This window comes from Jatropha curcas, chromosome 3 (assembly GCF_041381405.1).
Source record: "Jatropha curcas cultivar XTBG-Jc1 chromosome 3, XTBG_Jcur_1.0, whole genome shotgun sequence".
Lineage (NCBI taxonomy): Eukaryota > Viridiplantae > Streptophyta > Magnoliopsida > Malpighiales > Euphorbiaceae > Jatropha > Jatropha curcas.
Window position 1 is genome coordinate 19605244 of NC_143153.1, and position 23155 is coordinate 19628398.

At 37.1% G+C, this 23155-nt stretch overlaps 2 protein-coding genes across 4 annotated transcripts; one reads left to right on the forward strand and one right to left on the reverse strand.

Annotated features, from left to right (window-relative positions):
- Positions 1–9099: 9099 nt before the first annotated feature.
- On the forward strand, positions 9100–13099 carry LOC105650281 (kinase with adenine nucleotide alpha hydrolases-like domain-containing protein). 2 transcript variants are annotated; one of them, XM_089719373.1, is made up of 10 exons: positions 9100–9348; positions 9504–9586; positions 9735–9975; positions 10157–10753; positions 10889–11137; positions 11230–11393; positions 11489–11568; positions 11670–11817; positions 12278–12427; positions 12552–13099. In XM_089719373.1, the coding sequence occupies exons 1-10, from the start codon at positions 9198–9200 to the stop codon at positions 12786–12788; spliced, it is 2100 nt and encodes a 699-aa protein (XP_089575499.1). In that variant the 5' UTR covers positions 9100–9197; the 3' UTR covers positions 12789–13099. The 2 variants fall into 2 exon arrangements, with proteins under 2 accessions (XP_089575499.1, XP_089575498.1); XM_089719372.1 differs by having other exon boundaries at positions 9101–9390.
- A 193-nt stretch (positions 13100–13292) lies between these two features.
- On the reverse strand, positions 13293–15520 carry LOC149497665 (uncharacterized). 2 transcript variants are annotated; one of them, XM_089719375.1, is made up of 4 exons: positions 15261–15505; positions 15025–15127; positions 14325–14403; positions 13293–14241 (listed from the first exon to the last, which is right to left on the reverse strand). In XM_089719375.1, the coding sequence occupies exons 2-4, from the start codon at positions 15111–15113 to the stop codon at positions 13636–13638; spliced, it is 774 nt and encodes a 257-aa protein (XP_089575501.1). In that variant the 5' UTR covers positions 15114–15127; positions 15261–15505; the 3' UTR covers positions 13293–13635. The 2 variants fall into 2 exon arrangements, with proteins under 2 accessions (XP_089575501.1, XP_089575500.1); XM_089719374.1 differs by lacking the exon at positions 15025–15127 and having other exon boundaries at positions 14325–14392; positions 15261–15520.
- Between the last annotated feature and the right edge of the window lie 7635 nt (positions 15521–23155).

The following is a 23155-nucleotide window of genomic DNA, read 5'->3' on the forward strand; positions in this document are numbered from 1 at the left end:
CCTTGTGAAGCTTTATCCAATTCTAGTCATTATCCGGAACGCTGAGGTTACAGCTTCAATCAAAGCTGAAAACAGGCTACCAGGGTAAAAGTCCAGTTTTCTCGACAACTAGGGGTAAAATAGTAATTTTCAGACAATCAAACTCCTACCGGGACTGCCAAGAGGATCTAAGGAGGTTACATCTTCGGTCAAAGCTAAAAAAGACCACCAGGGCAAAAGTCCGGTTTTCCCAACAACTAGGGGTAAAATAGTAATTTTCATACAATTAGACTTCTATCGGGACTATCTAAAAGGTCTAAGGAGGTTACAGCTTTGATTAGAGCTGAAAACAGACCATAGCAAAAGAACGATTTTCCCGCCAACTAGGGGTAAAACGGTCATTTTTAGATAATCAGACTCCTATTAGGACTACCTACAGGGTTAAAGGAGGTCACCATCAGATAATCAGACTCCTAACAAGACTACCTATAGGGTTTAAGGAGGTCATAAGGACCCAAAAAACTAGATAGGCCCGACTGTCTCTAGAAAAATGTTCTTGGAGTCAGATGAAATTTACATAGGATGTTCTAGACATCACCAAGATTTGCTAGGTATGGTTCTCATACCAGAATCTCTTTCATAAGTGCTGAAATCAAAGTTTGAAAGATTGGCCCTTGATTGGCTCTGATCTCTCGAAGAGGGCAAATTATTGACCATGATTTCAGCACCGGGCTTTAGAAAATTCCACTACGGTTCCAACGACATGAGAATCAGCTCGATCAGACATCGTTTGAACCTCGAACGGACCTCCGGAAGCTCGAAAACCTTAAAACCAAAGGACAGGGGCACTTTGGTAAACAGCCCCAATCGGCACTGAAGAGCCCAACGCTAGCGCCGATCTCCCTTTGATCGGCATCGATCTGGTGTGCACTGGGACCCCTAATCGACGCTGATTAGGGGCATATCAACATCGATCTGGAGGACTTCGACATCGTTTTTTGCCCAGGCTCAGCCCTCCTTGGCCTATAAATATCGCACTCCTCTCCTTCATTTCACATCTCTTGTTGCTGGATTGAGCGCTTCTCAAGCATCAACGACTCTCATTCTCCCTTTTAATGATTCTAAGGCAATATAGTTCGACTTTTCTCTTCTTTTTTAGTTGAGTTAAAGCTCGACTTGGTACTCAAAAGTCGATTCTTTCGACTGTCAATCACACTTTGGCCTTCCTTAGACCAAAGCTATTAGTTAGTTGATTTATTATTAATTAATTTAAGAATTAATTAATAATCCGTCAATTAACACTAGTACAAATATAAGACTATAATTCGGATCCTCACGCCTTACCTTAGCTTATTTGGAGAGAGACTTGACCTCTTTGGTCGATTACCAACCGTGGAGCTCTGATCCGGCTGCATCACAAGCACGAGAGTATAATCACTCAAACTCAAAACTTTGTCAATTAAGCCCGGTCCGTCCTGCATCTGATAAACTGTCAAGCTTGGTTCGTCCCGCACTTTGCATGCTTTAAGCCCTGTCCATCTAGCACATGAAGCCTGGTCCGTCTAGAAAATCTACAAAACCAGTTTTCAAACCAAAGTCCGATCCGATCGGCAACCGTAAGCCCACTCCCTGAGTGGCACCATCAAAATCCTATCATCCTAATAGATGGTAGAACTTCGTGCGCCTTGATTCTCATACAAACGAGGTACGAAGGCATACCTACTGATTTCAGCCTAGGTAGCGGGCTCCCAACCAAATTGACCGGCCAGAATTTAGGGAAATGTGTCGCATGACCTAGAATCCTCGATAAACGAGACTAGAGTTGGGTCCCCTCTGAATTACACACTTTTCAATAATTTATGCTTTTAATGCTGTCTATAATTGCCATGCATTATTAGTATAGACTATGCATTAATAAATTGACATTCATAAAAAACACTGATTTTTGATTTCTTAATTATGAACCAAATCGTTGATTCATTTTGAAAGAAGCCAAAAACCTAGTCCCTGAACCCAATGATTCGAGGTTAGTGCATTTTGTCCTAAAAGGCAAACTAAAATGGATTTCCAACACGAGGTTCTTTCCTTAATCTTTTTTCGAAAATAAAAACAAATTAAGATGGCGACTCTAACACATCACACGCCTGTTAAAGCGCTCCAAAGAGCCAACCCACACTTAAGCATTAAACCAAGCCACAATCAACCTAATCAAACAAAAGAGAACCGTAAGGAGTTCTTTCCAGTTTCCGTGACGAACCGACCAATGGGGCTATCTGGTTAGACTTCATCCTTTGGATCTTTCCCATGGCGCTCGGAAGGGGCTCACATATGGGTCCTTTTCTTGGACATTAAGTCAGGGTCTAAATAGGAAGATAGATACCGTTCATAAGAGTTTATATGCAAATTCTATTTTAGTCCCTAGCGAATATTTATATTCTATCAATTTCCTATTATGTCCATCTTAAATAACACATGAACAATTATTATATTAGAATTTTAAGTAAAAATTAATGATGGTTGTTAAAAATAAGATAAAAAATTTAATAAGGGTTATAATAAACAATTTAAAGATCGACTACAATGTAAAAAAAGAAAATGGATTATCTTTTAAAACAAATAAAAAGAAAAGATGAATTATTTTTTTGGGACAAAGGAAACCAAGAAAGAAATGGGAGAAAGAAAAAGATGCACAAAGACACGGAAGGAAAGGGGCCTTCACAGGAACCTGGGTTTTCCCATACAAATTTGCTTCATTTCTTATAGATATTACCTCCGGAACTCGTATTACATGTTTCTTATTTAGGCAATAAAAAAAATTATATATAACGTGTGAATCTTCCATTTATTGTCATCGGCAAATGGACTAGTTTTTTAAAATGTCATACCAATTATGGAGAGCGTATGAATCTTCCATTTATTGTCACCGGCTAGTAGACTAGTACATCGTTTATTATTATTATTATTGTATTTTTTTAATATAAAAATCTCAAAAGAAAAAAAAAGCTTAAAACTATAGTTTTTATAAATAAATATTTATAATAGTTTCCAATTTAACAAAAGAGGAAAATTGTTAAATCAGTTTGATTAATATACACTTTTTTTTTTAAAGAAAGAACAATAATACTAAATTCTTTTCATAATACTTGTCACATTTGAGAAAATAATTTATTCCAAAATAATTGTCACATTTGTGATTTCAAGGAGTAATGAATTTTTTTTTTCATGTTTACACTTTGTAAAACAAAGAAAAGTTTTACAGCAAAGAAAAAATGGAAGAAAGAAATTTGTAATATTAAAAGCTTTTTGGAGATGATTATAAACTGCTGATTACATGAATTATTTATAGCAGAAGGCTTTAACTAATCTTCCACAAAACTCTCCACTATGAACTATACTCACCAAAATAATAGAAACAAACTGACAGTGCTAAGAACAAGTCTTCACAAAAATTAGTAAACTTATTGACTCAGTAAAAAAGAAAAATTAAAAAATTAATTAAATCTTGCAGTAAGTTGCACTAATTTTTAATACTCCCCCTTAGTGCAAGCTTACTATCAACAACTCCAAGAGCATCTCGGAAAAGCTGAAACTTAGGCTTCACCAAAGCCTTCGTAAAAATATCGGCAACTTGCTCACTTGTACGAACACCTATCAATTCAATCTCTTCATTCAAGACTTTCTCCCGAATAAAGTGATGTCGCACTTCAATATGCTTTGTCCGAGCATGAAATATTGGATTTGAAGCTAATTTTAGTGCACTTTCGTTATCACACTTGATTTTTACAGCATAATTAACTTGATGTAACATGTCCTTAATCAACCTCTTTAACCAAATGCACTCTTGAGCAGCCATGGTTGCTGCTACATACTCTGATTCTGTACTAGAAAGAGCCACAACGTCTTGCTTCTTGCTACTCCAAGAAATTACTGCTGAACCTGTATTAAAGCAATAGCCAGAGGTTGAGTGACGATCACTTGCATTAGCCGCCCAATCTGCGTCTGTAAATCCAACCAACAAAAATTTTTCACATCTCTTATACCAAAGTCCATGGCTAAGAGACCCTTTCACATAACACAATATTCTTTTTGCAGCATCTAAATGGGAAGTTCTTGGATTCTGCATAAATTGAGAAACAACAGAAACCGAGAAAGAAATCTCAGGTCTTGTGATGGTTAGATAAATCAAACAACCAACAAGCTGTCGAAATTTCTTGGCATCTTTCAACAATTTTCCTTCATCTTTTGTTAACTTCAGATTGGGTTCCATTAGAGTAGCCATTTCTTTCGACTCCCCCATGCCAAAACGCTCCAAGAGACTTTTTGCGTATCCTTTTTGAGAAACAAAATAACCCAGATCTGATTTCTCCACTTCTAAACCAAGAAAACATCCAATTTCCCCTAGATTTTTCATCTCAAAATGAATGGACAAGTCTTTTCTTAAGTTAGAAATTTCTGACTCATTTTCTCCACTTATGATCATATCATCAACGTACAATAGAACTAGAAGATGTATATTTAATTCTGATTTTATGAATAAACCAGAATCTGAATCAGAAACTCTAAAACCACAAAAGATGAGATATTGAGAGATTTTACCATACCATGCTCTTGGCGCTTGCTTTAAGCCATAGAGCGCTTTCTTCAAACGACACACATGGTTTGGAAATTGTTCAGAGACAAAACCAGGAGGCTGCTCCATAAACACTTCTCGATCCAGATTACCGTAAAGAAATGCATTATTTACGTCAAGTTGCCATAATTTCCATCCTTTAAATGCAGCAAGTGAGATAAGTGTTCTCACAGTCACCATCTTTGCTACCGGGCTGAACGTTTCTTCATAATCTAACCCATAATTTTGAGAAAATCCACGAGCAACAAGACGAGCTTTAAATTTGTCAATGGTACCATCCAATTTTTTCTTTAACCGAAATACCCATTTGCAAGTGACCGGAACACACTTTTCTGGTTTAGGCACCAGCTCCCAAGTCTCATTTTTGTGTAGAGCTTCAATCTCTTCCTGCATTGCTCTTTGCCAATTGGGACAGCTTTTTGCCTCATAAAAACTTGTTGGTTCTTCTGAAGTTAAACCCCCTGTAAAAAAACATGAAGTGACAAAGCAATTATTAAGTTCCACCTCATAATCTTGAAGATAATTTGGATGGCGTTTCTCCCTCGTCGATCTTCTAACCACTTGCTGCTCAGAAACATTTTCTTCAATACCATTCTGAATTGGTGATTCAGATTCCATTTCTCCATTTAAAGGTGCCTGAATATTTTCTTCAGGAAAAAGATGATCTAAATTAACATGACCATCATCCAGAACAACTTTTTGAACAGAGAATAACGATGAGATTTCATCAAATACCACATCTCTTGAAGTAGTAAATTTCTTCGTTTCTGGATCCATACACCTCCAACCTTTCCTGTGAGAATCATAGCCAACAAACACGCATTTTCTTGCTTTCGGGTCAAGTTTGGTTCTGTGAGCTTTGGGAACATGAACATAACAAATGGAACCAAATACCCGAAAGTAATTCACATTTGGCTTCTCACCATATACAATCTCAAAGGAAGATTTTTGTGTACCTGGCCAAGACGGCAGTCGGTTTGCTACATGACATGCACACTGAAAAGCTTCTGCCCAAAGCTCGCGGGGAAGGTTTTTGTCATGCAACCATGAAAGACAGATTGAAGTGAGAAAGGTAAGCTTTCTTTCGGCAACTCCATTCTGTTGAGGAGTGTCTGGACAAGTCATTTGCCGAAGAATACCGTTGTCGTGACAATATTGAAAGAAATCACCCGACAAGAACTCTCCGCCATTGTCACTCCGAAGACATTTTATTTGCTTCCCAAATTCTTTTTCAACGGCTTCTATGAACTCTATAAACTTAGATAGAGCTTCACTTTTGTCTTTCAAAAATTTCGCCCACGTGAATCTCGAGTGATCATCCACCAACACCATAACATAACGATGTCCACTATAACTCGATGTTCTCATTGGTCCCATCAAATCTGTATGAACCAGCTCAAACAACAAAGATTTTTGATTTGACGTCCTCTTGAAAGGAAGACGATGAGATTTGCCAAATTGACAACCTTGACAAATTACATCTTCACGAACATCTTTTAGAATCGGCAAACCATCTACTAGCTTGTGTGAAGAGATCTGTTGTAGTAGTTGATAGCCTACATGACCCAACCGAGCATGCCAGATTGCAGCATTATCAGTTTGGCTTGTTTTCTTCACATAAGCTTCTCCTGCCAACAAAACAAACAAACGCCCTTTCTTTTCTCCAGAAAAAATAACATCAGCTGATATTTCTTTTAAATTATCAAGAACTTTTACATCTTTTGGGCCAAATAAGACATATTTTCCGGATTCTGTAATTTGAGGAACAGAAACCAAATTTCTAGTCAAACCTGGAACATGATAAACATCATCCAACTTCACACCTTCTGTACCTGCAACATCAATTATAACAGCCCCTTCATTTGCTACTAGATGAGTAGAGTCATCAGCTGTTACAATGACCCGATCTCCATGGTGTTCATGCATTTCTGAGAATAAGGAGTCATCCCCTGTAACATGGTTTGAACAACCAGAATCCACAATCCACTTCTCCTTCTTTTGAGCTGGCTGTTGTTCAACTGCTTTAACAGAAAAGCAATGTTCCCATTTGAGTTGGTCATCTTCTCCACTAGCAGATGCAGCATTGGCCTTGACAAGTTTCACCCTGCAATACTTCCTGATATGCCCAGGTTTACCGCATCTGTAGCATGTGACAGATTTCTTCTCTTGTGGTTTGACACCTTTTTCTTCAGTTGAATCTCCTTTTGCTGCAGAATCATCTTTGGTATTTTTGTTCCCATATGAATTCCTCTTATTCGGCTTTCCTTTTGAGAAAAGAACAGCATCTGAATCAAAACTTTTTGCCATTTGTTTTGTAAGAGCTTCTTGATTAGAGAGTAAATTCTCTAATTCTTCAACAGAAGGTTGTTTCGACCATCCTTGAATAGAAGTAATAAAGGGACCATACTCCTTCTTCAAGCCACGAATAAGGAAGCGACGTAGTCGGGATTCACTAATTTTCTCTTCCTCATCTATTTCTGAAATTTCAGAACAGATATTTTTAATTCGCAAAAAATATTCTGAAATTGACATACCTCCCTGTTTTAAGTCTGCCAATTCATTTTCCAAGAGTTGCAGCCTTGCTGTATTCTTTTTGGTAAACACCTTTTCCAGTGTTTTCCAAACTTCACTTGGAGAATCCATATCACGAACATGATCAATGTGCTCTTTGCTTATTGACGTTCTTAAAGCATAGAGAGCCTTTCCACATTTGATCTTCCACTTTCGTCGTAAATCGGCATTCTCAGGAGTCTCTGCAGGCGTGGTATCACTATCAGCCACCAATTCCCACAGATCCTGACCTTGAAGGTATGCCTCCATACACATTCTCCAGTACTTATAATTGCTACCTACAAGTTTCTCCATCCCATTCTGCATAATTCCGTTGTTTGCCATCTCCATTAGTGCAAACAAAAAAAAAACTTTTCTTTTAACACTCAAACTAAGTTGAATGACAGGCTCTGATACCACTTTGATAGGACCACGCGTACCATCCAACCCCGAATTAGTATGATATTGTCCGCTTTGGGCCAAGCCCTCACGGATTTGTTTTTGGGCACCTCTCAAAAGGCCTCATACTAATGGGTTGGGTTTGAACCATTATATTTTGGTTCCACTTCTCCTCTTTATCCGATGTGGGACTTGGGAGGATATCCCAACAAACCTCCCCTCCAACCAAGGACCACACAAATCGTGACCTCCCCTCCAGGGATAATCTGCCCACCATCTTGTACCGCCGCTATAACTTTGCGGGACACACCGCCCGACCTCCTCTTGTCGGGAAGACTTTCGACACAAGGCACCACTTGCAGATCTTCTTCTGGTCTTGGTCCTGTTGTTACAACGTCACACCGAGATTTTCTCACATCTGCGCAGTTCACACCCACTCCGAACCAGGACTCTGATACCATAAAACAAAGAAAAGTTTTACAGCAAAGAAAAAATGGAAGAAAGAAATTTGTAATATTAAAAGCTTTTTGGAGATGATTATAAACTGCTGATTACATGAATTATTTATAGCAGAAGGCTTTAACTAATCTTCCACAAAACTCTCCACTATGAACTATACTCACCAAAATAATAGAAACAAATTGATAGTGCTAAGAACAAGTCTTCACAAAAATTAGTAAACTTATTGACTCAGTAAAAAAGAAAAATTAAAAAATTAATTAAATCTTGCAGTAAGTTGCACTAATTTTTAATACTTTGTATATGACAAATAATTATTACTTCAATTTAATGATTTTCTTAGACAATCAGTATTAAATTAAGAACAATATAGTTAATTTATTTGATAATTTATTGTAATTTAGATAAATTTAATAGTTTTCTTAAGAGTCGTGAAATAAATAATACTCCCATCTCAAAAAAATAGTCCAGTTTTCCTTTTTGGTTTGTTTCAAATTATAGTGCACTTTCATTTTTTGCATTATAGTTATTTTTGAAAGAGCATTATAGTTAATCATTAAATTATTTATTATACTCTTATTAAATTTTATCTGATTTTCAATAACCCTTATTAATTTTTATTTAATATTTTAATATAATAATTACTCTACATTATTTTAGATGTGCATAATAAAAAAATTATATAAATAAAAAATTATCCTTTAATTATAATAATCAATTTATTTTTTAATCTATGTAAAAAAAAAAATATATATATATATATATATAACTATCGCTTTTAGAGACAAGGAAGCAGTATGGATAAAAGTTAGTAAGAAAGATAGTCTTTTAATTTGTCATGCCTCTTTGTACCCCATCGGCTCTTGTCCTGAAATCCTCGTTATGTCCAAAACGAGGCATCTATCTATAGACAAATAATGCCGGAGTCAAAGTCAGAAAATCATGAAAGCATTACGCTAATCGTGCGGTTGACAAGCGAACAATTTGATGGAGCGAGAAACACCATAACAGCTCCCAAGAACAGTTAAAAGCGAAATGACGTAAGTGTACGATCTCCAAGCAATAGCATGATTCGATATTATTATGCACAAAAAGCACATACTCAAAGAGAGAGAGAGAGAGACCCAACCAATGAACCAAGGCATCTCTCTCGCATTGTTCTAGAGAGAGAAAGGGAGAGATGAAACTTATCACAGAACGGACCGTGGGTGGTGCGGCTGGGGTGGGGGGATGCGACGGTGCAGAAGGAGAAGTGGTCGTGGTGGGGATGAAGTTCGATGCAGAGAGTAGAGAATTGCTGACATGGGCACTAATGCAAGTTGCAAAGCCAGGTGACCTTGTCATTGCTCTTCACGTTCTTGATTCTATCGCTGGTTGGTAACAGTAACGCCATTACTGCCCTCTTTCTCTTTCTGTTTCCTTTTACGTATGTATATTATGAAAAATTTTATGAAAGTGATTTCTTCTTCGGTGTTGGAATTTGCAGGAGGCACAGCATCACTTCTTTCTCTGGTGAAGGCATTTGATTCCCTGTTGGCAGTGTATGAAGGTTTCTGCAACTTGAAGCAGGTTTTTATTTATTTATTGATTCATTTCTGGGAAAATGGTGGGGGTTTTCACCAATTTCACGATTCTAGTTTTACTTTTAAAAAAAAAATTCATGGTTCAATTGATTTTGATTCCATTGTTTCTAAGACTTGGTGATTTGTCATTACAGGTAGATTTGAAGATACAAGTGTGCAGAGGGTCATCTGCCAAGAAAATTCTGGTAAGAGAAGCAAAATCAAGTTCTGCAGCTAAGGTTATTGTGGGGACTTCTAAGGCCCATCACAAAATCCATTCATCAACCTCAGTGGCAAAGTATTGTGCCAGAAATTTGTCAAAGAGTCTTTCTGTTTTTGCTGTTAGTAATGGCAAAATCATATTCCAAAGAGAAGCAACTGTTCATCATCTACGAGGTTCAATTCTTTGTTCTTCTAGATTTTAGATTTTCATTATCACAGTTTGATGCTTAATTTTGTTGTTTTGTGCTTGAACATGTTGTTTGAATAAAATAGACTGATTATTGGTTTCTTGATTTGGGATCGTTGAGCAGTTATATCCTAAGTGATAACTGATGCAACAAATTTATGGTGGCAGATAAATTGAACCAAAAGAGTCACAATTGTACACATGAATCCCAGAACAAAATTTCTGAAGATAGTCCTTTACAGTTAGCATTCCCTGATAATTCTGGAACTGATTTGCTCGACGAAACACATGAGGATGGTGATGTTGATAATTCATTGGCTTTGGTACCAGTCCAAACAAGTGAGGCTGTGTCAAATTTCAGTTCTGCTGTGGTTGAAAGACCACCAGACTGTAAAAAGGGTTGGTCAATTCTTCGCCGGATATTTCTACCCAAGCGAAGACACAGAGAGAAAACTAATGTAAAAAAGAAATCTGCAGTTAAAAGGGTATTGAAATTGCCAAGCTCAAATTCTTCATCAGTAGTGTATCCTGATAAGAAACAGAACATGTCATACATGAAAGAAGATCACTGTTCCAATTTGGAAGGAGATTGTGGAGCAATTGTGCCTATGATGGGGCCTAAGGTGGCTTGGTCTCCCATCTCACCCTGTCATGGTTCAAATGCCCTTCCTGAAGAGTTGAAAGATCTACACGAGAAATACTCATCATCATGTAGATTATTCAGCTATGAGGAACTTTGTTTGGCCACATCTAATTTCATGCCTGGTTTGTTTTCTTGATCACTAATTTTCACCTGGGCACATCTTGTTTATTTTCCTTATTTAGTGTTGAATTATATATATATATATATATATATATATATATATATAGATATATATTTATATTTTTTTTTTTTTTCAGAAAATATGGTAGGCAAGGGTGGTAGCAGTCATGTTTACAAAGGTTGCCTTCCTGATGGTAAGGAATTGGCAGTGAAAATTTTGAAGCCATCTGAACAAGTGTTAAAAGAGTTTGTTGCGGAAATCGAGATCATTACTACTTTGCGTCACAAAAACATTATCTCCCTCTTTGGTTTCTGTTTTGAGAATGACAATTTACTCTTGGTTTACGATTTTTTATCAAGAGGAAGTGTAGAAGAGAATCTTCATGGTATATGGTTATTTTTTCCTGGGATTTGATGAAAATTGTACATTCTACTATTTAAGAGATTCTTAATTTCTAATTGCTTCTTTCTTATGAAGGTAATAAGAAGGATGACAATGCTTTTGGTTGGCAAGAGAGATATAAGGTGGCTGTTGGTGTAGCCGAGGCACTTGACTACCTACATAATCTTTGTGATCAGCCTGTTATCCACAGGGATGTAAAATCTTCAAACATACTTTTGTCGGATGATTTTGAACCACAGGTGCAAATTTTTTGAAGGCTTGTGTGCATTTGTTTAAGGCTTTCTTTCATCACTGATGGCTTCTGATGTCATCATATTACCTTTTGACTCTTCAGCTATCGGATTTTGGACTAGCTAGTTGGATTTTGACATCTTCATCCCATTTAACTTGCACTGATGTTGCAGGAACATTCGGGTGAGTAATTTTCTTCTTTTTTATAGCTGTCTAACTATTTTCTTCATTACTTCAGAATTTCGATATAGTTCTTAGTTTTTTTTTCCCTTCTTATCTGCCAGTTACTTGGCTCCAGAGTATTTCATGCATGGAAAAGTGAGTGAAAAAGTTGATGTTTTTGCATTTGGTGTTGTGCTTCTTGAGCTTCTTTCTGGTAGAATGCCAATTAATGGTGAACAATTAAAGGGTCAGGAGAGTCTTGTTATGTGGGTAAGCTTTTCTACTTCCATCTCTTCTCATTGATGAAATCTGGTCTGTCTTGCTGAGCAGATTGCAGGAGAATGGTTTACACACACACACACACACACACACACACACACACACAAAATTAAATTTTTTACAAGTTAGCTCGTGAGCCTATAAATGAGCTATTAACCAGCATAGACAAGTCGAGCTTTTGCTTAGCTCAAGCTTGACTCATTTATTAAATAAGCTAGAAAAAATGCGCTCAAGCAAGCTTTAATTGAGCCGAGCTTGTAGCTCACAAGCAGCTCGGCTTATTTGTAGTCATATTATTTTCTTTCAAGTTGTATGATGGTTTTAGAGTTGGATTTCATATAGTGAGATCTCGAATCTAGATTCTGGACTTCTCTTCACCTTCACTAAAAGGCCATTACATTCTTTACATCTTAATGTGTATTTCATTGTGGGAATTGATTTTGGCATACAGGCAAAGCCAATTCTAGAAGGTGATAAAGTTTTTCAGCTACTCGATCCACATATTGGAAATGAGTATGATCATGATCAAATTGAGAGAATGGTTTTGGCTGCAACCCTCTGCATTAGACGGTCGCCGAGACTTAGGCCACAAATCAGCCTTGTGAGTAAACTCTTACTGACAGTTTTTAATTGTAGTTTTTATATTTCTGATCTTTGTTGTTTTGATATTTTCACTTTCTGTTTAGATTGACTTGCTTGTCTCCGGATGTTTTTGTTGCCTGCAGGTTTTGAAGCTCCTCCAGGGTGACAATGAAGTAAAAAATTGGGCAAGACAAGAAGTTAGCACATCAGAAGTTGATGCTGCGGATGGGGAAGTATTTCCTACTAATATCCAATCCCACCTTAACATTGCATTGCTTGATTTAGAGGATGATTCTCTTTCGACAAGCAGCACCGAACAAGGCATCTCACTGGAGGATTACTTGCAAGGGAGATGGAGCCGCACGACAAGCTTTGACTAACCGTCTGAAAGATATCTGTGTTTATTTTCGTTCTGTACATTCCTTTTCTGTTGGTTCTACACTCCAAAGTCTGCTTCTTTTTTTCATTTGGGTGGCTAGGTCCTGGAAGAGAGGTTTTGCGAGAGGTTTGCCCCCTCGACTTTTAGAAGTGTCAGTGTCCATTATTTTTTATGGGCTGGTCTTTTATTGAATTTCCTCTGAAATATGGTGGGAGAGTGCATGCACATGTGTAGCCAAAGAGGCATTCAGAGAATTTTGAGTTACAAGCCTGAAGATGAATATTATCATTATCATTAGCTTTTAGTTTAAAATTCCTACTTTTTTTGGCCAAAAAAAAAAAAACAAAGAAGTATGCAGTTTATATAACTAGCCGTGATTGAGCAGCATTATACTTTACTTGCATCTTTTTATTTTATTTCTTAATAATTCAAACAGTTGTTCACTCTCCCTGGAATTGCAATATTCCTTTCTGGCTCCTGCTGCCCAATCTTACAAAATATAAGATAACCAAACATTATAAATATTATCATTGAGATAAAGATCAGGTATATTAACCCACCTGACAAATCCTGGAATCAATCCTATATGTCAGCTTCATCAAATTTAAGTCGACAAATCTCCCAATTAAAATACATACATTATACAACAATTCACCATTAGTGGTACAAACTACAAACTACTTAATGAGCATAGATTTTTTCTCCGATTTTCATGTCCTCTTGGAGTATCAGAACTCCCAATCTATTCATTTTCCGTGATCAGAGATAAAGATACAAATTTTACTTACAAAGCCAATGACATTAGTTGTATTGTACTCAAGGTCATGCATGCAGAGATTCTTAAGGCCTCAGTCATCAGTATCACTGATCTCAAATGCTGAAATTCTTGAAACAGACGGAACACTAGCTGCAACTCTGAATCTGTAGAAAGAGATAGCAGGACTTCTCTTCTTCCCTGAAAGTCTGATATTATTTGCAGCAGTCAGAATGCGTCTCCCAACTGCAGCACTTCTTTTAAGCTTATTTCCTGAACTTTCAGTCGGCGATAGACAAGACGATGTCCTTGAAGGTGATATGAAGGAGGAATAAGTTTGGATGTTTAAGCAATTATCATCCCTTTTCCCTTTCAATGGTTTCTCTAGTTGACTCTCAATGGCTATGGAAGTAACATTACAACTTCGAGGAATGCAACATCTGCTCACAGAATTCAACTCTGAAGAATTACCATTGTGCGTATTCCTTTCAATTTCATTAACAAAAGAATCATCAATTTTGCTACCATCAGAAACATAGTTGTGATTTTTTGCAGCAAGAAAGTGGGTTAAACCTCGCTTTTCCGAATCATATGAAGGTTGAACTTCCACATGAAGAAACCATGTTCCTTTAAGACCCTGGAAAGCATACTTTATAGGCAGAGACTCTGTAAGGTGGTAAAAGCAACGGTTTCGCCTTACCTAGTAAAAGAGAAGGTAAAATGAATGAACATCTGCAATAGGATCACAACTGAATGTAAGAAAAATATTATATTAAATAGTACCATTAACCCCTGTGCTTCAATTTTTCCTAGTCTTGGAAAAATACTGAAGTGTTTTCTCTCAACTTCTCCTACATGATAACTAGGATATGAATCACTTATCAATAACTAGAGAAAGTAAGAAAAAGAGGGAAATTAAATGAATATATAAATAAAATGGTACCCAATATGAATAGCAGCATATTCAACTCATAATTAACTAAAAATTGATAAAATAAAACTCAATTTGCCCCCTGAACTTTTCACGATGTACAATTTATTGACTATTGAGCTTTAGGATTGATTTTAACACAAACTTTCAACCATTTCCATTTTGGCTGGTCAACACTTGCGAGAGACAAATACAAAGAAAAGCCAGTGACAATGTGTTCTCTCAGCTTAAGTATATTACTCATACTTACTCAGTGACATGGTCAATGCACTTATTTTAGTTTAAAAAATAGGCTCAATTGCTCTTCTGGTTGAAAGTTCTTGCTAATTGACCCAGAAAACTCAACTTTGGGTAAATTGTACTTCACAATTAAGTTTAAGAGGCAAATTGAACATTATTGCAAACAACTGAGAAAGAAAAAGAAAAACACAGAATGTAAGGTTTGAAAATTCTTTACATCCAAACAAATAAAGGCAAAATAAAGCAAGAAATTGTCTTATAATGTGATAAGCAAACTCAACAAAATACATTGTAGGATTTTGAGATGCACACCTCAAAGCAGCCATACTTAAAACATTATCCTTTGCACAAAGAAAAAGGAAGCATCCAATTTGGCAAAATCTAAAATTCCAAAGAATCATAGAAACCTATACACCTTCAAATTATTTAACAAGAAAAAGGCAAAAATAAGTAATTGACGGCAAAAATAAAGAATACCAAGAAGAACCCTTGTTGTCATTATCAAAATAAGCACTCGAAAATCATAACAGAGAGAAAGAAGTTATTACTCTTGAAAGCAGCGGCGGTGATATCTGGAGAGACAGCCATGGCAATATGAGTATCCATGCTTGTGTCTGTAAAGATTATTACCATTTCGCCACTCGATGCCATTCAGATTTCTCAACGACTAAGAAAGTAGCGAAATTTCAATCGTTTGTTTCAAGTAAATTATATTCAGAATCACTGTTGTTGATTTTGATTTGAGTTCGCTTGGGCTTCTAAGTACTAAAGAAAACAAAAGACAGACAGAAGGAAGAAAAGAAATAAAAAAGTTCGATATAAATATTAGATACAGAAAAATTAAAAAATAAAAAGTTCGATATAATTTAGTGTCTTGAATTTTCAATATGTATTCTTTGAAATTGAGAATAGTTATTTTATATTGTTTAAAATTAGGCTTCTATTATTGTCAAAAAAAAAAAAAAATTAGACTTCTATTTTTCAAAAAAAATTAAAATATTTAATTTATTAATGAATTGTAAATGTATATATTGTCGGTAGAGGTGAGCATTCAACTTGAGTTTTCAATTAAATCGTTGGGTTTTTCAAATATAAAAATTTATCGGTAATCAAAATTTATTTGTTTAATCGGTTTCATCTAAGCAATCCTAATAAATCTAAAAGGCATAATACCATGTTTTGAAAGTTAAAGCCGTACAAAAAATTTACAATAACATTGCTAATCTACAATAAATAACTAAATCTATTTGATAGAAATTTGTTTTACCTTACTCGGCTGATAAATAATTATTGTTGTGTGAAAATTTAAAGTATAATTTGATAATTATCATTTTTGTTTCATTAAATATGTTTTTTATCTATTACAATCTATATATATATATATATATATATATAATTCGGCTTCTGATTTGCCTAGTTAGTTTTATTTGGTTCAGTTTAATAATTAGCTTAAGGCCTTAAGCTAATCCAATCCACATCCCCCAATTGTGAGTTTAAAATGAAATCGAATTTCAATATTTAATATATTTTTATATCATATAAATATTTTAGTTCTTTTTATTTTCTTATAACGTTTTATTTTTCAATTTTAATATTTACATATAGTTTTTTAATTATCTTTTTTTTTCCAAAAAAAAAAATTTTAATGATTCAAATTTATCTGAAATTAAAATTAAGATGTGAAACATTTAAATATATGGTTCGGTATGGTTTTTTAAATGTAATTTTTTAAAATTTATTAATATGTTATTTTCTTATTGTAGTTAATCATAATCTTAATTTATTATTGTCAACAGTGACGATGGTAGTTTGTATCAACATTCAGAAAACTTCACTCATCATTGAGCCAATTAAGATAGGCGATCAATTTTAACACAGTTTAATCGAAATTTTCTATATATTTTTAAGTATAATTGAAAATATGTAACTTAAAACCCTCTCTCCGTTATTGTTGTAGGGCTTATGTGTGTGTTAATTGAGATTTAGAAGAGCTTATGCTTGAATTAATAATAAATGGTATTGGAGGAAGAGAAAAATCCTATGATGTACTCTCTTGGTCCAAAAAAGATAGTTTATTTTTACTTTTTATTTTATCTCAAAATATAGTCTACTTTTTTTTTTTTTTTTTTTTTTTTTTTTTTTTGCATTATAGCTAATCCTTAAATTGTCTATTATACTCTTATTAAATTTTATCTTATTTTTAATAATCTTCATTAATTCTTACTTATTATTCCAATATAATAATTGCACGTGTATTATTTACAATGAGTATAATAGGAAGGTCATATGAATAAAGTTGTCTTTTAACCATAATGATTGCTACCTTCTTAATCTGTGTGAAAATAGGAAGTGGACTATCTTTTTAGGACGAAATGAATATAATTATTGAATTCTTGTGTTTGTTTGATATTTTGGTAAATGGGAAGTGATTCATATGAATTTCCAAACATATTTGTTTCTATCAATGCGAATGTTGATCCAACAGATCGCTCTCTCTTGAGTGGCATAATTAATGACACTTAATCTATCAATTTATGATAGCTTATATCAAGAGGTGGTGAATTGAATGAACCATAAAATGCATTAGGGTAGTGCTAAATGTCTCATAATGATCCTGGACACTTATAGCCTTGGGTGGTTTTGGAAGGATGAATTGGTGGGAAAGTGGATGAGTCTTGGAGGAAGTAAAGTCATCATTATTAATGCTATAAAAAAAATTAATGCTAATGGCTCATCATTAATGCATTAAATGTTTTTGCCAAAACCAATAATTAACAACTAAGTTGTCTCCTAAACCAATTCAACATCATCCATGTCATTGTATTAAGCCAATATACCAATTCTTAAAAATGGAGAATATTGTAGTAGAAAAATTGCATGGATTAGTGAATTCGTTGCCATCTATGTGTGACAAGATGACATCGCCTCTAGAGAGAATCTTTTTCAGTATGTAGGGGCCTGCTCAATTTAGCCTGAATTTACCCTGAGGGTCTTGTACAAGAGCTCTGATTTCCTTGAGTACAAGATAGCCTTCTTCGAGTTTCCAATCCCAGATTCTTCTATTGAAGTGTCTGGCTATTCTCTGCTGGTTTCGAGTTTCCAATCCCAGATTCTTCTATTGAAGTGTCTGGCTATTCTCTGCTGGTTTCTCTGAATCTGATTAAGAGCTTCGAGTCTCCTTTCACCGATAGCATTCAACTAGTTGTGGTAATTCTGGGCCCACTCTGCTTCGGGCAACTGGCTTTCTCTCATGACCCTGACTGATCTGATCTGAACTTCAATAGGGAGGACTGCTTTCATCCCATATACTAGTGAATAGGGTGTCGCCCTAGTTGGCATTCTGATGGAGGTTCTGTAACCCCATAAGGTGAAGGGCAAATGCTCATGCCAATTCCTGTGATTGTGAATCATTCTGGAGGATGTTCTTAATGGACTTATTCGCTGCTTCAACCACTCCATTGGTTTGGGGCCTGTAGGGTGAGGATCGGTGGTGTTAAATCTTATATTTTGTCATCAGCATGGAGACCTCCTTCTGGATGTGAGACCATTATCTGATATGATTTCAAAAGGAACTCCGTATCTGCATATGATGTTTGTTTGGATGAATTGAGCTAACTTTATGGAATTCAAGACATGGTAAGAGGCAGCTTTTGCCCACTTGGTGAAGTAGTCAATGGCCACCAAGATGTACTCGTGCTGATTGGAGGAATTAGGGGTGCCAATCACGTTAATTCCCCAAGTTATGAAGGGCCAAGGCGTAGCGACGAGGTGAAGTGCTATTGGGGACAATTTCTGGAGCTTGGCATAAATCTGACACTTATGACATATCTGAACAAACTTGGCATAGTCTGACTGCATGGTGAGCCAATATAACCCTGATTAGTGATCTTATGGGCTAGAGTCATTCCATTCATGTGGGGGCCTTCTTCTCTGCCATGTACCCACTCCATTACCTGCTGAGCTTCTTCTTTGGTTATGCACTTGAGATGTGCCTGATTCCATGTTCGTTTATATAAGATACCATCCTTTCAAAGATAACCTTTCGATAGTTCCCGAGAGTCCTCTTGTCAGACTTAGAAGCACCCTTGGGATATTCATCCTTTTCTAACCAAACTTGAATATCGCATAACCAAGGCTTGCCGTTGGCGAGCTGGAGGTTGTAGCAATAGGCTAGCTGTTGATGAATCTAAATATTCAACGGCTGGATGTCCATGTCAAGGTTGACATCAACCATGGAGGCAAGAGTGGCCAGTGCGTCGGCAAAGTGATTCTTAGCTCGAGGTAAATAATGGAATGACAATTCTTCAAACTGCTAAGCCAATTGATCTAGGCATCAAAGGTATGGAAACAAATGTTGCTCCTTGATCTTCCATTTCTTCAGTGCTTGGAAGAATATCAGAATGGAGTCCTCATAGACTGTTAAGCGCTTGATCTGAATACTCAATACTGCTTCTAACCCTACGATACATGCTTCATATTTCGTTTCATTATTAGTGACTTGAAATGCCAATTTAATACTGAAGGGTAGTCACTCCCACGTCTGGAGTTACAATAACCACACCAGCGCCGCAACCCTGATAATTAACAGTCCCATCAAAATACATCTTCCATTGGTCTATTTGAATCGGTAGCATGTCTTCATCTAGAAACCTGATGTTTGCTACTTTGGCATGACCGGGGGAGGCAGCTAGGTGATCTACTATCACACTGCCTTTGATTGTCTTTTTTGCAATAAACTTTAGATCAAATGCTACAAAGATAGTTGGCCATTTAGCCATCTTACTGTCTAGAATCGGCCTCTCCATAAGGAATTTCAAGAGGCTCTAGTCAGCGATGACGTGAGTGGTATAAGAGCAGAGGTAATGCTAGAGCTTGGTGCATACCCATGCTAAAGTCAGGCATAGCTATTCGATCTTATTGTACTTCAATTCTGTCGCCAGCATACTATTACTCAAGTAGTAAATGACATTCTCCTTGTGAGAGTTTGGCACCTCTTGTGCTAACATAGCCCCTATGGCTTTGTCGGTTATCGATAAATAAAGGAGAAGTGGCTTTCTAAGCCTCAGAAGCTATAGAACTGGAGGGTTGAGTAAATATGCTTTGATCTATTTAAAGGCTTTCTAGCATCTGTCATCCCAAGTCTTTGGGGCATCCTTTCTCAATTTCTCAAAGATTGGTCCACAGGTGTCCGCTAACTGTGAGACAAATCGGCTAATGTACGGGAGGTAGCCTAAGAACCCCCAAATCTCCTTTTCTGTTTTAGGAGGTTGTATCTCTAGGATGGCTTTAGAATTTTTGGATCGATCTCTATCCCTCTTTTAGAGACCATGAAGCCTAGGAAGATATTAGACGGAGCTCCAAAGAGACATTTAGTAGGGTTAAGTTTCAAATTGTACTGACAGAGTCTGGAAAAGAATTGTTCGAGGGCAATTAAGTGGCTCGGCCTATCCCTGGTATGGAGAACCATGTCATCAATGTAGACTTCTATGTTCTTATACATCAGGTCATGAAAGATTATGGTAGCCATCCTCTGATAAGTGGCACCAACATTCTTTATGCCAAATGGCATCATTCTGTAATAAAAGGTACCCCATTTGATGATAAATGAGGTCTTTAGCTTACCTGGTGGATTGACTGGTATCTAATTATACCTCGCGTATAAGTCTATGGTTGAAATCACATTAGATCCCGCCATTCTATCGACAAGCAAGTTAATGTGGGGCAAAAGGAAGTCATCTTTGGGACATGCCTTATTCAAGTCCCGCTAGTCGACGTGAATTCTGATCTTACCATCTTTCTTGAGAACCGACACTATGTGGCTAGCCATATCGGGTGATCAATGGCTTCAAGAAAGTTGTTCTCTAATAGCTTGCTTGTTTCTTCTTTAATTTTGAGGAAAATCTTTAATTTTTAGCTTTGGAGTTTCTGCTTTATTGGCTTGATGTGATCATATGTGGGGATCTTATGCACGACAATGTCGAGGTCTATACCGGTCATGTCATTAGCTATCGACGCAAAGCAATTTGAATACTGCTTGATGAGCTTTGTCAACTCCTGTTTACAATCACATTCATGCACAACAAATGTATATTTTGGTTCATTTTCTGTGCCAATGTTTATTTTTTCTTTTGTTACTTTTTCTCTTTTTCTTTTTCTTTTTCATTTTCTGTTTTGCCAGCAATCTCATTCACGGTAGAGAGAGGGTAACAAGAAAATTGAAACATTTCATTAGTGATAAAAGTGCCATGGTCAGCATCTAACATTGAGTTTAATAAAAAGGTCCCCTAACTCAGAAAGGAAAGACAAAGAAGACTTAGAGGACTCGGGAGACATTGAACTGCACTCTGAACAAGACTCTAACTTAGGTTCTACTTGAGACTCAGGCTCAGGTTAAGGTAAAAAGAAGGTGGACTGCTCTACACGCTCCTCCAGGTTCCAGTTCTAAAGGGGTGCTTGGATAGGTTCGATGAGGCTTGTGGGGTCTGTATCCACTTGATTGGTGATCATGGACAGGTCAAAGAGAGAGGCCTCCATATTGTCCTCCCAGTCTATTTAGAGCTTGAAAAGAGGCTCACGGTCTTCTACTGAGAGCCTAATATCTAAGAGAAGTTCAAAACTAGGGATTAGTTTCTTGGTTAGAGGGCAATACCAAAGTTCTTGAAAGAAGTAGTAAGGTTCAGATTCCCTTACTTTAACAAAGTAACCATTGAGGGTTTCGAATTATGGATGGATTGGAATGTCCCTACATTCACCTCTTTTTCTTGCCACCTGTCTAGCATCCTCCAAGTCCTCTTGGTCTTCATCTGTCAATTTGAATCCAAGATTGAAGGGAGGTTCAGCAACCGGAAGTTCTGTGAAGGAGGCCATACCCTGCTAGTCTCGGCCGAATCCCATCCTTGGAAAATAACACATGGCTCTCATCATGTTAGTTGCCAGTGGGTTATTGTGGGGGGTCAAAATCCATTGGGAAAATCTCTTTACCCAGTTCTGCCTCAATAAACTAGACTAAATTGAAGAAGAAGCTGGATAGAGGGTAGACTATTGGCTTCGGTTGGATTTCTAAGAGTGGGGCCAAGGAAGAGATTTTAGATTTTCCTGCCAAGTCCCCTTTGATTGCCACCACGACATTCTCATAGGGGAATTTCAGTTTTTGGTGTAGGGAGGAGGCTACTGCCTTAGCCTTGTGGATCCATGGCCTTCTTCAGAGGAGGTTGGAGCATGCTGGGACATCTACCACTTGGAAACGGATAATCATGATTGTGGGCCCGATTGTGACCTCTAGATCGGCCATGCCCAAAACCTCTCGCCTGGTGTTGTCATATGCCCTCACTATCTGATCGGATGGCATAAAGTCTTTAATAGTTAATCCTAAGCAACTGGCCACTTTTAAAGGGCAAACATTCAGAGTTGACCCGTTGTCTATCAAAACCGTAGGTACTACCTTGCCCCTGGCTTGGACTATGATGTAGAGGGCATGGTTGTGGTCCCCTCCCCCGGTAAGGATCTTATGATCAGAAAAATAGAGTCACTACAAGGGGATTCCTTATGATGGAAGCCAGTAATGCCTCTGGACTTATATCAGCGGAAGTCTAACACTGAATTCATGGCTTTTACCAGGGCTTAGCGATGCACGAAGGAGGACTGAATCAACCCCCATATGGAGATGTTAGCCTTGGTCTTCTTCAGTTGCTCCAAGACTAGGTTTTCAAGTTGGTGTCTGAAGCTAGAACTGGGCATTTCTTCGGCTAAGGTGACAGGGTTGGGCAGAGCTTCAGGAGGAGGAGATGGGTATTGTCTCCCGGTCCAGGTGATAGCATTAATCTCCTCAAGTGCGTCATTCAGGTCTATGATGCAACATGAGTTGTCTAGGATGGGATGGATAAGAGACCAAGTCAGAATCTAGCTCTTGATGGACCCTGTGGATGTTATTTTATTGATGAGCGAGAGGTTGGTGTTTATGTTCGGTCGAGGTCAAATAGGAAGTATTTGGCCACTTTCTACCAAGTCCTGGATCTTGTGCCTTAAAGTTTTGCACTCATCAGTCTTGTTTTCAGGCCCTTGATGGAAAGAGCAAAAAGAATTGAGTTTGAAATTCTTCGGGATGGGGTTAGGCAGAGGCCTTGGTTTCAAAGGCTGAATTAACTTATCATCCACAAACTTTTGAAAGATGAAGGAGAGAGGGACCCCAGATCTGTGAACTTGCACCTGTTTGCTCGAGCAACTGGTCTTGGAGGTGGACAATGAGGAAGTTGCCTTTGCTAATTAGGTTGGCCACCTCACTGCCTTTCTGGGCGACTATTACATGGTAACTGGCTTAGGGCTTCTTATACCTAGAGAAAGAAGCTTGATCCTCTTTAATCTGGCCTTACTAGATCAGATCTTCAATCTTTAGGGTAGTAGCAATAAGGGCTTGAAAGTTTGGGAGGTACTGTGTCCTCAAATG